General features: G+C 39.2%; 1 protein-coding gene across 1 annotated transcript in view; it reads right to left on the minus strand.

Annotated features, from left to right (window-relative positions):
• The window catches only part of Ap3b1 (adaptor related protein complex 3 subunit beta 1), a 222,170-nt gene that overhangs the window by 73,920 nt on the left and 128,398 nt on the right, over positions 1-19,852 (minus strand). The window contains exons 16-20 of the mRNA XM_038321892.1: positions 12,918-13,104; positions 11,840-11,970; positions 7,308-7,461; positions 5,217-5,370; positions 2,521-2,668 (exon numbers count right to left, since the gene is read on the minus strand). Of these exons, the coding sequence (XP_038177820.1) occupies positions 2,521-2,668; positions 5,217-5,370; positions 7,308-7,461; positions 11,840-11,970; positions 12,918-13,104 (774 nt within the window). The remainder of the gene's footprint in view (positions 1-2,520; positions 2,669-5,216; positions 5,371-7,307; positions 7,462-11,839; positions 11,971-12,917; positions 13,105-19,852) is intronic.

Raw genomic sequence — 19,852 nt, forward strand, 5'->3', positions numbered from 1 at the left:
TTTCTCAAGAGGCCTGGCTCAGGATTCTGCTCTTCCTGTGAGACTCCAGAACAGTGGGAGCAGGGGCTGTCTCTGACTCTGTTGCCTGCTTTTGGGACCCTTTCCTCCCACTGGATGGCTTCTTCCAGCCTTGATAGGAGAGAAGGTGCCTAGTCTTAGTACAACTTGATACACTATAGCTGGCTGATACCCACGGGAGCCCCGCCTGTATCTGAAGAGAAACAGAGTAGTGGATGAGGTTGGGGGGGACAGCTGTGAGGAAAGGATGGAGGGGAATCTTTGGTTGGTATGTAATAACAAAACAAAGAAATAAGCAAACACAAGTAAACAAACAAAAGGGCTGTCAGCTGTTAACTGAAGCCCTCAACAAGGAGGAAACAAAGTGGATGACTAACTTTGGGGTCCTCTGTGCCACTAACACTACACAGGCACTAAAGTCTACAATTTTCCAATTTTATAAAACCATGTAAGAATAACTTACTGTAATTACATCTGTCATTTATAAAACACTGATTTTCCTCCCTGGGTTGTACTGTCAGAATCTGAAGCTCTTTATTTAAAATTATATTTTAAGATTTTTTAGAATAGAAAATGAGGATATGAGAACCCACATGTTTTTAGTAATCCACATTTAATAACTCAAAGTCTCTACAAGTTTTAATGAATTTTTGAAAACAGAAAACTTAAATTCTGTTATATAAGTAAGAATTCAATTTTAAAGGAAGTTTTACCATTTGCAAGAATATTTAAAATAAAAAAGATAAACACTAGAAGCATTATGAATATACTTATTCTTAACAATGAATATGAGTTTGGAAGGCCTGCTTGAATGCAATTATTTTCATTTCTGGTTACTCAGAAAACATACTAAAGAAATTTAGATTCATAGAGTTAACAAGTAAATTCTTTTTTAAATACTGGGTTAGGAAGAAACATAATTCATTGAATGGCAACTGATTGTCACGATTCTAGACACATGGAAAGAGATGTGGTCACACTGATGCTGCACAGGTATTCTAGACACATGGAAAGAGATGTGGTCACACTGACGCTGCACAGGTATTCTAGACACATGGAAAGGGATGTGGTCACACTGACGCTGCACAGGTATTCTAGACACATGGAAAGGGATGTGGTCACACTGACGCTGCACAGGTATTCTAGACACATGGAAAGAGAGGTGGTCACACTGACGCTGCACAGGTATTCTAGACACATGGAAAGGGATGTGGTCACACTGACGCTGCACAGGTATTCTAGACACATGGAAAGAGAGGTGGTCACACTGACGCTGCACAGGTATTCTAGACACATGGAAAGGGATGTGGTTACACTGACACTGCACAGGTATTCTAGACACATGGAAAGAGATGTGGTCCATTGACGCTGCACAGGTATTCTAGACACATGGAAAGGGATGTGGTCACACAGATGCTGCATCAGTGTGATCGTTTTCATTAATGAGGTAAAGATATGAGATCAGAAAGACAATCATTATCAGATCTGAATTTTATACTAGTAACTTCATTTACAATTTAAGCTTTCATATTTTCATAGTAACTGACAAAAAGTTCAATCACAATTGTTCAATTCAAATACATAAATGAATACATAAATTATTCTTGCATTTGCTCTAATATAAATAAATGTCTCTTGCTAAAATAAATAATGTGTAACTTTGAAAACATTTTGTTATCAATCACATTTATTAATAAATACTTTTAAAGAGCATGTTGGAATCAGTATCTTATATATCTCTATTTGTAGTCCTGTGTTCAGTACCATTTCTGAGGCTTCCTTTCATGTTCCTTTTAGCAAAAAGTCAATCTTGAGACAGTCTACTCCAAAAATCTCAGGAGCAGGAGATGAATAAAAAGTGGCTCTGACTTCTTTGTAGAATTGGATGATTAGGGAAGATTATGGAAAATCAAAGCCTCAAGAAGAAAAAAGATAATGTGTCCAGTTTTAGTTGTGACAGTGTTGACTGAAGCTTTTGTCCCGCCCAGTACCACAGCTGTTCAGTCCCAAAGAAACACACACAGGCTTATATTAATTATAAACTGTTTGGTCTATTAGCTCAGGATTATTACTGACTAGCTCTTACAACTGAAATTAACCCATAATTCTTATCTATGTTTAGCCATGTGGCTTAGTACCTTACTCAGTGAAGCATTCTCCTCTTTCTTCCTCTGTGTCTGGCTGCTGACTGCGTCTCTGCCTGTCCTCTTCCCAGAATTCTCTTAGTCTGGTTGCCCCACCTATTCTTCCTGCCTAGCTACTGGCCAATCAGGGTTTTATTAAACCAATACAAGTGATAAATCTTTACAGTGTACAAAACCATTATCCTACAGCATGACAGTGTTCAAAGTGTCTTCTTCAGTTTCTTAGCTTTCTAACAAAACATTCAACTTTCACAAGTATTTATTCTTAAATGGAAAAAGTTCCAAGAAGATGTATCATTCAGTTACAGCACATGCATGACCTCGTACCTTCAGTTACAGCACACCCATGACCTCGTACCTGAGTAACTTTTCTGGGTGCAGGTTCACCATCAGACTCTGATGCTGACTCAGAACCTGAAGAACTTTCTCCCATGGAACTGGATTCTGCACTAGACGATTCTGAAGCTTTAGATTTTTCATTTTTCTTCTCCCCATCTTGTGAATCACTATGAATAAAGATGAGTTTTGAAATATAAACTCTAAATCACTTATATATACAAATTTAATTTTATAAAACAATAAAGATAGCCTTAAAATTCTAAAATATGAAAATTAAATAAGAGCTGCTGAGATGGTTCAGTGGGTAAAAGTTCCTACCGCCAGCCTCCCGACCAGAGTCTGACGTTCAAAACCTACATATTGAATATCACAAGTGGTCCTCTGGTCTCCACAAGTGCCCTGGGAAGCACGCATTCACATAAATTTTACATGTGCACTGGGAAGCATGTACTCACACAAACTCCACAAGTGCCCTGGGAAGCATGTGCTCACACAAACTCCACATGTGCACTGGGAAGCATGTGCTCACACAAATTCCACATGTGCACTGGGAAGCAGTCTGCTCTTTTATTTTTTAAAAATCTACCTTAGGGACTAGAGTGATAGTTTGGCAGTTAAAAAAGTGTTTAGAGCCCTTAGAGAATACCTTGCATTTAGTTCTAAGGACCCACATGACAGCTTTCAACAGTCTACAACTCCAGTTCTAGGGGACCTAGGACTTTATCCTGACTTCTTCAGGCTCCTGTATGATGTGGCACATACACATATGCTCAGGCATGTATACACGCATGCACACATGGGCACACTCACACAGATACACAATCAATCAGTCAACAAATCTAAAGTTTTTTTGTTTTGTTTTTAATAATCTATCTTGAGCCAGGTAGTGCTCAGGCACTTCATTCCAATGCTCTACTGTAGATGGGTACATTATTAGCCACTTACAATAAGGAACCAACATTGGAGGTTAAATAACTTTAAAGACACACCGCCAGAAGAGGGAATCATGAACTCTGAATTCAAATCTATCTCCCTCTGATATCCTACTTCCCCCTTCTATCACACTATTACATCTATCATGAAAATAATTTGGAATGTAAAATAAAATTTAGTAATCAACACTTGCAACTACTAAAGGGTAGTGCCTGAAGATGCTTAAAGATTATTAAGAACTTTAAAAAGTTCTGCTGGCAAATGGTAAACAAACTCTAAGAGACAGGCTGCACAACCCAGGAGGAGGGAGAGTGGCAAGGGAAGAAGAATCGATAGTTCTCAGAATTGATTTTTGTGGAGGAAATATGATTGCTGTTTATTAAAAACAGAGCATGGCAACATCTCAGAGCACATGTAATTATATTTGAAGATAGAAAAATATGTTGTTTTCTCTTCTACAAAATAATGGCAACATATATTATCCCCAACTCATTGTTCAAAACATGTACTTGCAAATAGAAGGGCTTAGAAATGTCTTTACAGTTCACCTTGGTGTAAGAATTACTTTAAATTAAAATATAAATGGAGATTAAAAATTTTTTTTCTTGAGAAAAAAATACAAAAGAAACATGTGATTATTAGCATATACCAAAATGGCCTCTGTCACCTGAGGAGACACTGCTGTGCTTTCTAGAAACAGGTACTTCCCCAAACCAGATCATCACAGCTAGTCTGATGTGCAAGCCAAGCATAGTGTCCTCAAAGGCAAGGTAATCACAAGCCAGGACGCTCTCCTGCAACAAGGCAGCTATTCTCAAGAGACTTTGCTCTGGCACTCCAGATAAGATTTTAAAGGTAAAAGTGTTATTTTATTATGCATCACTCAATTCTGATGATAATTATTGTTTACCTTACTGCTTAGAGTTTCAGATGTTAACCTAATGAGAAGAATTTACTGGTAACTAGGTTTTTAACTTTGCAATGATGAAAAGCCTGTATTAATTTAACCTACAGATTTCATTTGTTCTGAACAGGAAAAACAATATAAATCACTTTTAAAATCATTAAATCCTGACTTAAATTAATAAAGTCATAATTAGGGCATTATGCTGTGTTTGTTATGGAAGTGGCAGGGCGAGCTGCTTTAATTACTGTCTGTAATAAAAGGAGCAGAGAGCGTACTGCGCCCAATCAGTGCTGTCAGCCACGACTGAGCCCAAGCTGCAAACTCATCAAGGGACGGGCAGCAGGCCCCCGAGAAGGCCAGGGAGTCAGCAGAGGCCACTATGACAGCAGTGGGGAAAACAGCCACACAATCCAAGGTATCAGCCCCAATTACTCAAAATCCTGATGACGCTGTAACACACGGGGCTGCTGTTGGTAATGGCAGATTTTGAAAAGAACTAACCCTTAAGTATCTCCTGACCGTCTTCCTTCACAGCCTTTGACTCTGATATTTGAATCATAATCTTTTTAATGTAACATTATTTAGAAAAATCAATTGTCTTACATAATGGCAAAGTGCTGAAGGATTTAATTTTAGCCCTCAGCAAAATTGCTGCAAAAGGTAATTAAGTGTTTCATCCCTACTGCTTGGTCACTTAAGGCAGCCTCCCAAGGTGACAGCAATTTCAAAAATGTACCCTAAGATCTGTTCAAGTTCAAAATGAAACCTAAGCACAGTACCTCAAGGCTTAACATTTGTTTTGGAGAAAGTACACAGGCATTTTCTAACTCTGTGAATTAAGAAGAAATTCCTGGGAAACTGACAACGAAACCTACCTTTTCCTCTTGGTTTTTGAGCTCCTCTGGCTCACTCTCTTGCATTCCATGTCTGCCTCACTTCCGGTCTCACTCTCTTGTCCGCTGGAGGAGTCCTCACTGCTGTCCTCACTGCCACTGCCTGTGTCTCCACTCTCACTTCCAGACCCGCTCTCTGAAAGACAGACCAGCTGCTCTTTCACTTACAACCGTTTAATTACACGTAGGAGACCATAACCATCAACAGTGACTGAAGGAGAGCAGGCCCTGCTGCACATGGACCATGTCTGTTCAGAAGCACTGGGTCAACAGCAACCCAGAAAGACAGACAGTGACTGAAGGAAAGGAGGCCCTGACTCACATGGACCCTGTCTGTTCAGATGCCTCGGTCCAACAGTTACTCACACAGACAGAAGATGCTCAGATAATGGGCAGAGCAAAGACAAAATGCACAAGAAAACCAGATGGAGAGAGCCTCTCTTCCACACCTAAAGCAGCTAGCTAGGGCATGACATTTTTTTTTTATAAAGAATGCATAAGACTGGTATAAGAAAGAATTTTGAATTCTGCTACTTGTAACTAAAAATTTCACTTAGTGAAAGAAAAAGCAACAGTTAGATCTCACTAGAAACCAATTTCGAGAAGGAAGCAAGCTTTTTCAGCAAACAAAATTCCCAAAGTTATGACTTACTGTTCCCAGCCCCAGAGTCTCCCACAGTCTGATAACTTGACACTAGTGTTCTTGCAGGAGTGATGCATCAGGAGCTGGGCATGATGATGCACACTTAGAATTCCAGGATTGGGAAGGTTGAGGCAGAGGACAGGAATTTGTTGTCAATTCAAAGTTACAGATACACACAGTTATCTGTTTTTTACTGGAAATTACAAAAAGAAATCACAGGGCTGGGAGACGGCTCAGGGGTAAAGTGCTTGCTATACAAGTATGCAGAGTTCCATTTGGCTCCCCAATACCAATGCATGTGAAAGCCAGGCATGCTGGTGTGCATCTCTGTAACTAGTGCTGGGGCTGGGGTGCGGAGATAGGGAGTGTTGCTGATTAGCTAGTCTCAAGAAAGCAGTAAGCTCTAGTAGAGACTGCCTCACAAAATAAGAGGCAGGGCCAGAGAGATGGTGCTTGCTGCCAAACTTAGTTTCATCCCTGAGTCGACATGGTGAAGGAAGGAAGGGACTCCTCCAAGCTGCCCTCTTATCTCCACACACAAGGGCCATGGACTGTGTCTCCCTCCCACCCATGCAAATGAATACACGTGAGCAAAATTTAAAAAAAATAAGATGCACAGTGAAAGAGGCCTGACATTGACATGTGACCCCCACACGTGCATGCACAGGTGACTGCTCTCACACAGGCATGCACCACACCCACCCACCCATCCATCCATCCACCCCCTACAAATAACAAAATGGGGGGGCACAGCCTTGCAGTCACTGTCTCCCTGCCATCACATGGGAGTCAACAACAATCTGGGTGCAGCTCGTACTAGGTGGCTGCTTTTCCTCTAGAAGCTACAGCAGAGCCCCTCACAGAGGACCACAGGACGCAGTACTGTGCTATGTAGACAAGCTAACAAAGAGCCACAATGTCAACAGAATTTCAAACGTTGAACAATGCTAATCTAGGAACAGGCACAACTTATAAACAAATAGGATGAAGACGGTGTATAAAGCATAAAATAAAGCACACCATGCTGGCCTCTGCCTCCCAAGTGCTGGGATTAAAGGTGTGCTTTTTTATAATTACTTTTATGAGCATTGGTGTTTCACCTGCATGTGTGTCTGTGTGAGGGTGTTGGGTCCCCTCGAGCTGGAGTTGCAGACAGTTGTGGGCCATAAAGGCGTACTTTTAAAGTCTTCTCTATCAGATGGAAAAGCAGGTGTCTTATTTGGCTGGTACAGCTGAAGCCCAGGGTTCTGAATCCATACTGCTCATGCTTTCACTGCATATGGCCCTCAACTTCCTAGCTCTGAAAAGAAATGAATTCTGACATGTCTTAAATTTAATAACAGGATGGTGGGTGAAAGAAAGGAAAAGAAGGGGCATCCACGTGTAATCTATGGTATGAATAATACAGTTTGATAAATTACAAGGCCTACCACTGTCACTGCTGCTGTCAGAGGACTCCTCTTCCTCTTCTTCTTCCTCTTCCTCTTCCTCTTCCTCCTCCTCCTCCTCTTCCTCTGATTCAGAGTAAAATTTCTTAGCAGGGATTTCTTTCTTTGTTTTTCCAACTGGGGCCCATTCTTTTGCCTGTTTACATAAACAAAATAAACATTAATGAATTCTTACTAAGTGATTCAGACTCCTCACAAATATAATTGTTTAAGTTCACTATGAACTCAGAAGAAAGTTTGAGACTTCAACAGAGAAAGCAACTGTTACAAGTCTCAATAGCAAGTCATTCACTTCTAAAGACAAAACATACGCTCCCCTCAGAGTCCACTGTTGAATCATTCACGTTATGGTTCCGGATCATTTAACAAATGTTTGTGTTTGTTGGTCCACAGAAAAAACTTAACCTACAGTACCAATAATATATGTTGATAACTTGGCACTTAGACAAAAGCAAGCAAACCGCAGTGAATATAGGCAGAAGTGATATCTTCCTGTGCTAAACCTTCTCTCTCCCATAGCCTTAGTGCCTAAGCCACGGAGAAATGCTCTTCCGCCCTGGTTTGGGCACCCATCTCTCCTGGATTATTGCAGCACGTTCCTAACTGCTCACCTTGCTTCTCTTTTCCACTAACCCCAACCAAAGCTTGTTGAACACAGCAGGTAGAGTCAGATCCAGCTACTCTCTGGTTTCAAACCTTGATTTGATTCTTGATTTCACCCAGATAAATAGGCAGTCTACAACAGTCTGCCTGACCAACTCAACAAGCTGTTCCCACTAACTTCCTTTTCCTTTTGCACACTCCGCTCCAGCCAATTCTTACTGCTCCTCCAAAGACTCCTAGACTTGCTCTGTCTGAGGGCCTTGCCCTCAGCTATTCCACCTCAGCACAACTCCAACTCCTTAAAAAAACAGTGCTAGCTGCCTTATAACATGCTATGTGATCTGCTTGTCTTTTTCTTCCCCAAGGTGGGAATTTCTAACCCTATACACTGAAGCGTCGTGTGTCTGTAATAAGTATTACTTATACCTATTACACCCTTGAAGCTTTCAATTTCATATTCAGAAAATATTTGCTTGCATTTAAGTAAGTGATGCTCTTTGGTGTTCACTAAATATGGCATTAGAAGAAGTCTTTACTATAAACCTGTCATAACAGTGACCCTGATTATCTTGGCAAAATTATGTTTCAAATTTTCTCTTATACAAAGCAGGAAAATGTAGATTTCTTAAAAGATCAAAATGGTTAAGACTCATTTATATTATACTTCTAATTGAGTTTCCAGTGTGTACCAGCCTGATGAGAGAAAGAGAGAGACAGAGACAGAGACAGAGAGAGTGTCTGTGTTGTAAAGGGATTACAGCATGGCACAGGTTCTAATCTACGGACTGTCCTCAACACTGAAGGTACATTACAATTTTCTGAGAATATGTTTTAAAATACTAATACAAACAACAAAAATATTAATTCTCACAACCCCAACTGCCCGAGAAGATTCAGTAGCCTGAAAAAAAATTACTTGGAAAATGAGAAGAAAACTAACAAAAATTATTTGAATATATGAGTTTCTGTATTCACATAGCTTCAGACATTTAAGGGACAAAGCCTACACCATTTAGTCCACTGGGGTGTGACAACCATGACAGAGTAAGAGAGAACAGAAGAGATAGAGAGGCATGAAAGCTAAGGTCCTCTACACAGCAGGTTGTCTATGTGTTTACAAAGCAAAATGTCTTTGATATGCAAAAGAGTCTTTGTGTAACTGGAAAAAAAAGGATTTTCTGTAACTAAACAAAAAAAAAAACTCTAAAGGAGCCACAAAAGTTACTGATACATTAATATAAATATACATTATATCTGATATCGTAGAAATGATGGTGTGTAATTCAAAGTGACTTCTAGTGTCAACCTGACTAGGCTCCCTGTTGTTTTGATTAAAATGTCAGATTATCTAAGCCTCAGCCATTTTTCTTCCTAAGTTATATTTCATAATAATGAGATTTGACCTTAGAGGATCACTAGATAGTAAACCCAGAATAATACAGTGTATCATGTGCACAAATGCATTCTATGACTTCAGGGGGGAGGAGAGGCATCGAGCAGAGCAAAAAGGATAATCTGAACACCACTCTCTGCAGGTATGGATGCATTTCAAAATAGAACTAGTTACATTCGGTTTATATTTCATTGTATCCCTCGTAGAACATTTTAAGCCCCTATCTCCGAGACCAGTAGAAAGAATCTGTTTGTTATATGGCTTAAATGGATACCTTAATCTGGTTCCATCAGCTATAATTATTCTTCATAAGTTATTAATTATTAATTTCAGGAATCTCTCTTGAACTACACAATGAAATGAAGATAAGAAAACAGGTTACTTAGGCACCATCTCTGTAAGAGAGTTAGTGCTTGGAACACATGAAAATGGAAGAAGCCAGTCAATCCATATAAGAACACCACAGAAACAAAATTAAATTGTACAGCACCGCTATCAATTTCTGAGAAGTTAAACCCTTTCCAGAGGGGAGAGAGAGTGGATGTGGTGGGAGGATAAAGGACTGCTCTACGCGAGCCAAACACTATGTACCCCATCCAGAAAAAGGACAGCACCAGAACAGCAAGCAAGCATCATTATCAGGAAAGAGAATGTCTGCAGAAAATCACAGCAAAGAACACTGTCTCCATACCTAGTATCTGACAGAACTTGTACAATAAGGCAACTGTGCTGAACAGTGCTGAGACTGGGGAGAAACCCAAGCAAACTGAGCTGCAGGGAGGAACACACAAAAATGAGTTTTCATAACTTTCACTCATCATATTGCTTTATTTTTAACATGTGTGTTTTATTTGTTCATGTTGAGTATGGAGGCCAGAGTCAGTGCTGAATATTTTCATGAATAAGATAGGGTCTCTCTCTGGGCCTCATGTGTCTCCACCTCATCAGTGCTGGGCTCATAGATGGGCACCACCACAGTGGGATTTTAATGTGGGTGCTGGGGACCAAACACAGGTTCTCATGCTTGTGTGACAAGCACTTTACCAACCGTGCCACCTCCCAAGCCCCAGTTTTTTATAACTTTTAGATTATTTTCTTGGCTAGCTTTAGACAGATAGTTTGTTAAAATGTAAAAATGATGGCAGCAAGCACAGAGAATGACACAGATCTGCAAACAAGCTCAGGCCTCCATCACAGAAAAGTATGCGGAGAGCACAGCAGACAGCGGACACGGAGCACAATTCTGCTCTACAGGAACAATGGGGACCTGTATTTACTTAGGCTCTCTAAAGCTTGGTTTCCTCACCTATGAAATGGAAATACTGAGCTGGGCCTCGTGGCATGTACGATTTAATCCTAACACTTGGGAGGCAGAGGCAGGCAGATCTCTGCTTGAGGCCAGCCTGGTCTACACAGTGAGTTCCAGGACAGTCAGTACTACACAAAGAAACTCTGTCTTGTGGGGGAAAAAAAGAATATTGTTATGAGTCTTAAGCAAGATGATGTTTGCTAAACATCTACCACCAGGGCTCTAAATTGAGATATTTATTAATCATCTGCTGCCAGATATGTTCAAAGCCAGTGTAAGATTCATATTCAAAAGAAAGCCATTTCTCAGGGAAATCATATGCTCATTAAAGGGATCGTATTTAGAGTAATAATGATTCTTTCCTTTGCATGTGGAAGGGGAACAATGAGGCTAACGAACTTTCCAACAGGAGTTAATGGTAAAGAACTCTGATTATATAAATTCTAGTTCACTGTGCCATTTATATCAAAAAACATCCATAATGTAACTCTCAACAGCTCCATTTAAATTAATCCTACCTCGAAAATCAACAGAAATATTCCACACAATTTCTAAATACAAGCAAAATATCCCTTTCTTTATCACATTTATTTATAAAACAATAAACAGGCAATATTCTATTTAAACCTAGTAGCTAGTACCTTTAAGAAAATATTCAGAAAAAGTATTACGGCAATTTCAAAACCGAATGCGAAAACGGTGCCTTACTCATTTTTAAGTGTGCCCTCGTCACGGCCATCTTTGGTACACAATGCTCCTACCTATTTTTAAGTGTCACTTAAAACCTGGCTCAACAGAAAACCCAGTACATTTTGTACAGGTTTTTCTTTTCTGGAAAAGAACAGCAAAAATTATTTATAAAAACATTGACAGGAAGCTTACGAATCTCTAACAAAGTAGAAAAAGCTCAATCCATTGAAACTAAGTACCTTAGAAATTGAATCTACACAGCTACAAATGCAATCGCACAAATGCGGCTGGCGCTGATGCAGAGAATTCAATTCTCTATTTCCTTGAAGCAAAGAACAGTCCACATACACGGCACAGAAAAGCACAATATTTAGTTCCTATAAGACAAGGCATATCTAACACGTCACATTCAGAATCACTAGAACAGCGTTCCGTTTTCGGTCCAACGGCTTTTATATAAAAAGGTAGTTAGACGCTCTCATTGCTAGAACAAAATTAATCTCAGAAAGGTCAACTTACTGACTCTATTACTTCTACATTGCGAACCGATGGGTCAGGCGCCACCTCTGGCCAATTAGATAATTCCAGGTACCCAGATGCTTTAATGTTGAGAGTATGAGATAAGGTGCCAAGCTGGAAATGATCCCTATCTATTAAAAATGGAGGAAAATAGAAAATAAACAATATGAGCTGAATATAACAGATAACAATCATAATCGAACTCAAGGCAATTGGCATATTACCACAAATGTCAAAGAATAAATATAAACCAGGAAGCTCTTCATAGGTCAGAAAACTGATTTCAGCCCATAGATTACAATAATCTCACCCATAATGGTCAATAAAAAAGCTAATCAGTCAGTGTGTTTAGAGGTGTTGCTCTGAAATGTAGCTTCTCTAAAAATTACTTTACTGTGAATATTAGGAATGACAGCGCAGTTAAACAATCCATATACATGCCTTGGCACAAACACATCCAGAATTTCAATAGTTTTTCTACCAAACTGAATTGCATTTACCGCTTTACAACAATTAAATAAGAAACAATGTGGAAATCAACCTACATAACCACGTGATTCGACCTACAGTAGCTACTTAATGATAAGATATTTAATTAGTCCCTTTTTAAAAAGCTGGGGGAAAGAACACAAGTTTCTTCCTTGAAAACTGAACTTAAATTAAAAAAAAATATTTGTATGAAATAATTTCTCCTAGAGAGGCTGACATTAGTGTACACAGATGTTTATTTAGTAACTTACTATTAAGGTGACTTTCGCCCTCTCAAAATGAAAGCATTTAAAGCAGAAATAAAGCCTGTGTCTTACAAGAACAAAATAGCTATTTTATCTTCTGTTCAGCTATTCTGCCTAATGAGAATAAAAACCAGAGGACCTGAAAGTACTTAGGCAAACAAGGTCTACAGAAACACAAAGTTTAACAAACATAAGAATAAAGTTTGAACAGATGAATCAGTGTATGCACATTGTTCTCATAGATTGACATGGAAGTCGGGTATTTTTCTAGGAGATACATTTGAAGCACATCACATGGACACAATTTTAGATTCCGTGTTTTACAGTTGTGTAGTCTGATATACCTTTAAAGGGAGACTCGAGCAGTGGTGCAGGCTTCTGGGCTAGGAAGATTTTTTTGGCATATTTACTTAAAGCTCCACTCTTCTCATTCGGAACAATAAGCTGCCTAATAAATCTTGTGCGGTCTCTGATGTCGTAGTTTTGATCATACTTGCCGAGATTTAATATGTACTGGGTAAGCAATTTTGTCTGTTCGAAAAAAACAGAACAAGTTGAAAATACGGTTATTTATGATTATTGATAACTCTGGATAAACATATTTAAAGACGTAATAAAAACGAATGGTTATGTCAAACAAATGTCGCTCCATGGGGAATATGCATCTCTAACACGGCAAATGGGATTCCGAAGCCAACGCACATGTCCTCTTCTGTGCTGGGGAGGTGAATGCTGAGCACCGAGAAGCAGCCATGTGCTAGATTATTAAACTGCTGAAGTGGAAAGAAAGGCATCATTAAAAAAATAATCATATATGGCAAACCCGCTGAAGAGTCTACGTGAGAATAATGAATGTGGAAATACAACTAAAAACATGGCACTCAAAACTTAATCGGGAAAATATGCAGGACATCAACACATCAGAGAGTACTGGGGCTGGCGAACGGCTTCTCCTGAGGTGTGCTTTATGAAGAGATACTGCCCCTGGCATGAGCAGCGCCTGCACTCTGCCTGCACTCAGTTACTTCACCCTGAATTATGACCCATTAAAGCAGACACATGAATCACTGAACTGGATTACTGCAAATTATTTGCAGTGCATTTAGCTGTTACTTTTTCATAAAAGCAAGCTGCTGATGCCCTCTAAAAACTAGGATAAAAGAGTTCTTCCATTTTTCCGCCATGCTGCTTATAGCCTGTAGTAATATTGGTCATTTATTTATTTACGTAAGCTTTTACACCATAATCAGGCTTGCTAAGTCAACTTCTGAATGCACTACATTAACATATATTGAGATGATTTTAATAATAATCAAACCAAAATTGGAATGTAACAAAATAGGTTTGTATGTTAAACTACAGTGTTTTTAAATGAAAAAGCAATTTTGATTTAGAATGCTACATGTGTACAATTGTAAATATAAGCTAAATAGGATTCACAAAATAAAAAAAAATCACAAAAGATTAGTAAACCATTTACATTAGAACATTTTACACACACTAGAAATAGAAAAAATAGAATCAATCACAACAGGGAGATGCAAAGACAATGCTAGAACAATACGTCAGAGATGAGCGACGGGGGTGGTGCACCCCTTAAAATAATATCCAGCTGGGATGATTGACTGGGAGAGGAGGCAGGCTTCACTTGAAAGCAAGGTATTTAAAAGCGATGGCGTAGGTCTGTTAAGGAGGAATTATAAAACGCTTGTAGATCTCTCCTTATTCTAGTTATTCTGCTGCCTGTTTTGCTTCATCTGTAAGTAAAGACTGAGTCCTGTTTAAAGTACAGCAATTAGCCAATACCTGGCATAGGAGAAATGCAACTCAACATCAGCTTGACAGCGTGTGGCACACTGAACTGCAACTTTCTGGACAGGAGAGCTGTGAGCTCATGGAGCCATTCCTGTCCTCAAATCAGAGTGAAAATTCATAGCTAGTTAATGCTAAAGTCCTTCTCAGCATTGAGACTGAGAATCTGCAACTCAACCAAAAAAAAAAAAAAAAAAAATGAAGTCTACTAATGCAACTTTTTAAAATAGCAGCCATGCATTCTGCTTATAAATTCCTTAATCCTCAAACTAAGTTTTACAAAATTAAGCCTTTAAAATATATTGACAAACATTATTTACATCAAAATTAAAAATATGTATTTATGACTTATAAAGCAGTTCTATTAAAATGTATTTTCAAAATAAAAATTTTCATAGCATAAAGGCATATCTATATGCAATGATCCATCACACACTATAGTAATCAATTTGCTATTTGTCTTCAGCAGTAGTGCACCGGCATTTCTCTGAAGAATGTATTTTTGAAAGTGTTTAAGTCTTGTATTTTTCAAAATTTATCATTACAAATTATGAAACTGCTAGTATTTTCAATGTATTCTCTATATATCATAATATCTGTATATAAATACATATTGTATGGATGTGTGTGTGTGTATATGTGTGCACGCATATGTGCATGTGTGCATATGTATGTGTTGGCCTGAGGTCAGCTTCGGTGTTTCCCTCTATTGCATTCCACTTTGTGTTTTGAGACAGGGTCTCTCACTGAACCCAGGGGCCATGGACTGCATCAACTGACTGGACAAGGCGCACCAGGGATCTAGTTCCTGCCCTCCTGCCAACACTGGGGTTACAGATGTGTGGGCCACTACACTTAGTTCACATATCACTGAACAGCAGCATGGAAGAAATGAAGGTTCAAAGCAGAGTTGAATAAATCTACTTGTGTGTTATTGTAACATAACTATTAAGTACATCGCCTCATTAAAAATTAAAACTGGGGACACATCTTAACTAGATGGGACACTGAGATAATCATCATAAATTAGATTTTTCCAGGGCAACTTTTAGAAAGGGAACATTTCAATAAATGACCAAGGCATTTTAACATCAAAAAGGGTCCAGTTCAAAACACTAAATAACACTGTTACATAAAAAATTATATAAAACAAGAAAATGAGATAAAATACACTTTAACAGAAATATTTCAATATGCTCTGGTCTAATTTATTAAATTTTGGTTTTAGATTAATTTTTCTGCTTAGATTTAAGAAACTGTTACTGTTACCAGCTAAAGGCTAAGGCTATCCAAATACTATTTACATGCTCCTCATACTGACTGGCACACAGGAAAAAGGAATCTGAGGGTAAGAATTACAAAAATTAAGGAACTTACTACTTAGAGTATCTAAGAGATGAGCACCATATCGTTACCAGAATATTCTAACAAGTAATAAAATGGCGAATATTTATTCAAACAACTGAGTTCTTCTGATACAACTACACATTAATGACAAAGAAATGCCCTGAGAAAAGTGTCATTAGGCAGCTCCACAGCTGTGGGGCCCTTACACTCACACAAAGATACAGCTTCTGAATCACCAAGTATCAGTGGAACCACTGCAGTACACATGGTCTGTTAATGTCCAAAATGGCATTATACGATGCACGAATATGGTGTAACAGTCGGCATACAATAATAAAGGTCATTTAAAATCATCGTAAAACTAACCTAAGATTCTATTACTACAAGGAACACAAAAAGGCATGCAGAATTCAGCATTCAGTATAACAACAGTTATTTTTTTAAAGGCAAGAGACTGATATATACATTTGGAAACTGCATTCAATTCTTAACCTACCCTAGAGGTAACTATAAGCATTTCTACTCTTCTGTACTTTCATGACCAAAGGATCTTTTCTGTGACTTGGAGCTTTTTAATCCAACAACAACTTTCCTGCCAATTTGAAAGGTTTTCTATAAGATTTTGTTTTTCGTCAGAGCAGTAGGTACTGAGGGTTTCAGGTACACCAGGCAAGTGCTAGACCACTGAACTATAGCCCTAGTTCAGGACTTCCTTTCTAGTTCACATTTACTTAATTTTCTTAGTTGGGGGGTGGGAAATACACACACACATACACACAAACACACACACACACACACACACACAAACAGCAATGTCATAGTCCCAATCCTTTTGTCAAATGAGAACAAAGAGCAAAGCAAGGATATTTCTAAAAAGGTCCAAATCAGGAAACATGTTCCTAAGTTTAGGAGGGATCCCCAAAATATCAGTACAATTCACCCAGTTTCCCACTGAGAATCAAAATGTACCCGATGAGTAAAAGTGCTCACTTTCTAAGTCGCAGAGAAGTTGAAACTTGAGTATCTCACAGAATATCAAACAGCAAATGGACCACATCTATACATATCACTATTTCTAAGACATGACATGAAAGGCTGCAAAACTATAATAAAGTAGAACATATGTTTCAGAACTACAAGGCAATAGGATTTTATTAATGCATACTCATAATGAAAATAAGCTTGACTGAATGAAACACATCAACAGTACAGTCATGGTCACCAATGAGGAAGAAGAAAAATGTGAACAGGAGCTTCAAGCTCCAGAGCTATCACTTTTAGAAGTGTAGCAAATGCTGACAGTGATTGGGTCCTAAGGAGAGACAGTGTATTTCCTGCTATGTTTTTTATGTGAGTTGGCAATTTGCCATACAAAGACAGGGGCTAGGAAGAACACTGACTTATTACTTATCTCAATACTTAAAACATCAGACATTATTACAAATGTTTCTTAGAAAGCACTCTTTATTTATTTGAATTGCTATTAACCATTTTAACCAAACCCATGCTGAGTCTCCACACCTTGGTCCCAAGGAGTCCAGACATCAACTAGTCACAGGCCACAAAGCCTTCAGCGTTCTCCACAGGCAGTGACCACTCAACCGCTGGATACTCTTACTAACACTGCTCTCCACTAACTAGCCAACGAGGGACTACACCACACTTCCTTAACAGAATAGGCCCAAACCAGTAGGTTTCTCCAGAAAAAGAATATGATTATTGGTAGTGGAACTGCTTCCTTTATTACAAAATATCAATTCCTCTAAGAAAAATCTAGCACTTGATTAGGAATGTGAACTTGGCTCAAGTGAAAAAGAGGAACAACCACGAGCTAAGTACCCTCACGTGCCAGGTCGGTCTCATTTCACCGTTACAACCCTGCAGTAGGTATGGTCAGTTTTGCTCTAATGCTTGAAGCTTTTGAAAAATACGTATTTGTTCTAATTCGGCTGACATATTCCAGAGCAATATGGGCATAACGTGAATTTCGTGCACGATTTCTTCTGCATGAAATAGTGGTGAAAGCAGAAAAATGGACCCAGCAGAACTCAGCTGCCCAAAGGGCTCAGTTCTGAAGACCAAAAAAGAGTCACACACAAATATATACCACTCAAAGAAAATGCCCTGGACCAGTAGGCTAATCTTCAGTGAAAGGGTCCTAAGAGAAAGAGGGGACCAGGAGATCAGAAGATAAAAAAGATAGAAGATAGATAAGAAAATTAAGTTTGGTATTGGAAGGTCTTCCACAAGCTATGTCTATGCCAAGCAAACTTAACTAAGAGGACAGCATCTTATCTACCACTTCCAGAGGAGAAATGGGGCAGAGCCATTAGAATAACAGACAGCATTGCACAAGGGGAACACGGGGCATCTCGAGAGCGTCAAGGCCTGAGCACACAGTGGCCTTGGGTCTGATAACTCTAATCTCTTTAGGAGGAAAAGCCAAGTTCCTAAGAACAGAAAACTCTTTCAAGGCACTGGCTCCAGCCCTGGACTGGTTTTGCCAAGTTAACTCCCAGGCAAAAAAAAAAAAAAAAAAAAAAGAATTCAAGTTCCCTCTGTCCTTTCATCAGGATCTCTGAGAAAGTTCTAGGCCATTCTGGCTCCCCACAGAAAAAACACTCGTTTTCCAAACGTTTTATTTTTCAGTACTAGAGATCCTCCTGCCTCTGCCTCTACCGTGCTGGGATTAAAGATGTGTCATGTCCAGTCCAGTTTTATAACTTCTATTTGACTTTAAAAATCCTCTATTTCTCCAAGATCTCTTTTCACTCACTGGGAGTATACTTCCCCTACATCACTGACCAAGTTTCTAACAGCTGCTGCAAAACGTCTACCTGCAAATCCAGCTTTGGTTTCTATTGACATTTTTTCTTCTTAAAAACTGGTCATATTTCCCAATCACCTTCTCTTTTAAACTGAGGTTAAATAAACATGAAATTTACTAGATTACGGTTGTAACTCAGTGGCATTATACTGCCGTGCAACCATTAGCAACCTTTTTTTCTAACACTCTTCCAGCTTTCCACACTGAAACTTGAAGTCCATTAAAGCACACCATTCCACTGTGGTCCCCCATCCGAAGTGAATCTGCATTACAGATGTCACGTTAGGGACTGCACTCTCAACACTGTTAACATTCTTTAATTAGCATGGGTTTTGTTAGTTCCGGCACAAAACTAATGATAAGTTTACTCTACTTCCTGGCTGCACCTCAAACTTCAGGCCAGGTCTTTCATTCTTAGGGTGCAACTTTGAATGCACTATGCGCATGTCTGTGTCAGGAGTCACCCATGCTCACAGGCTCTGCTACTCTCAGCACTTGGAATCCTTCCTTCCTCCGGTCATGTCTGCAGTGACCATAGTTCCCACGTGCAGTGCCGGCTATCGTAAGCAGTAGCCTATCATTAGGTAGACAGTAACCCTGAGGACATCACTCTGAGCCCTGCTCCCGCAGGTCCAGGTCTGCCAGGCTGCAGCATCTTCTTGCACTGTTTCTTCACTGAGTGGTGAGGAAGCCGTACTTTTGTTCTGCTTTCTAGTTTCTTGTTTCTAACTGTTATCTCCAGGAAGGCCACGCTAATTAGAGTTTATTTTGCCAACTTAAAGCAGGATGTTAAACTTATTTTGACTCTATTTTGGTCAGGACAAGACTTTTTTTTTCTCTGCATGTACGTATGTGTGTACACATGTGTGTAGTGGCAAGCACATACTTTATTTCTGCTTGTTCCCATAAATTTTGTATTATTTGTATTGTTTGTTTATTCATTCAGAGAAAAGGGAAGGGGGCAGGGAGAGAGGGAGTGAAAGCGCATGTCGACCATGACAATGATGTAGATGTTAGAAAGCAACTTGCAGGAACTGGTTCTCTCTTCCCACCAGATGGTTCTCAGGGTTCAAATACAGACTGTCAACCTTGGTGAAGACTTGGCCCCACAGAGCAATCACACACCTTGTCTTTTTGAGGGGTCTCTAACTGACCTTGAACTTACCAATTAGGCTGTGCTGGAGGAATAGCAAGCCCAGTGCTGGAACAGCAAGCACGGGCTGCCACACCCAGTCTTTTTACTTTCATCTTTATCTCTGGAGATAAAACTCAGGTCCTCAGGCTTGCACAGCA

This window comes from Arvicola amphibius, chromosome 3, assembly GCF_903992535.2.
Source record: "Arvicola amphibius chromosome 3, mArvAmp1.2, whole genome shotgun sequence".
NCBI lineage: Eukaryota > Metazoa > Chordata > Mammalia > Rodentia > Cricetidae > Arvicola > Arvicola amphibius.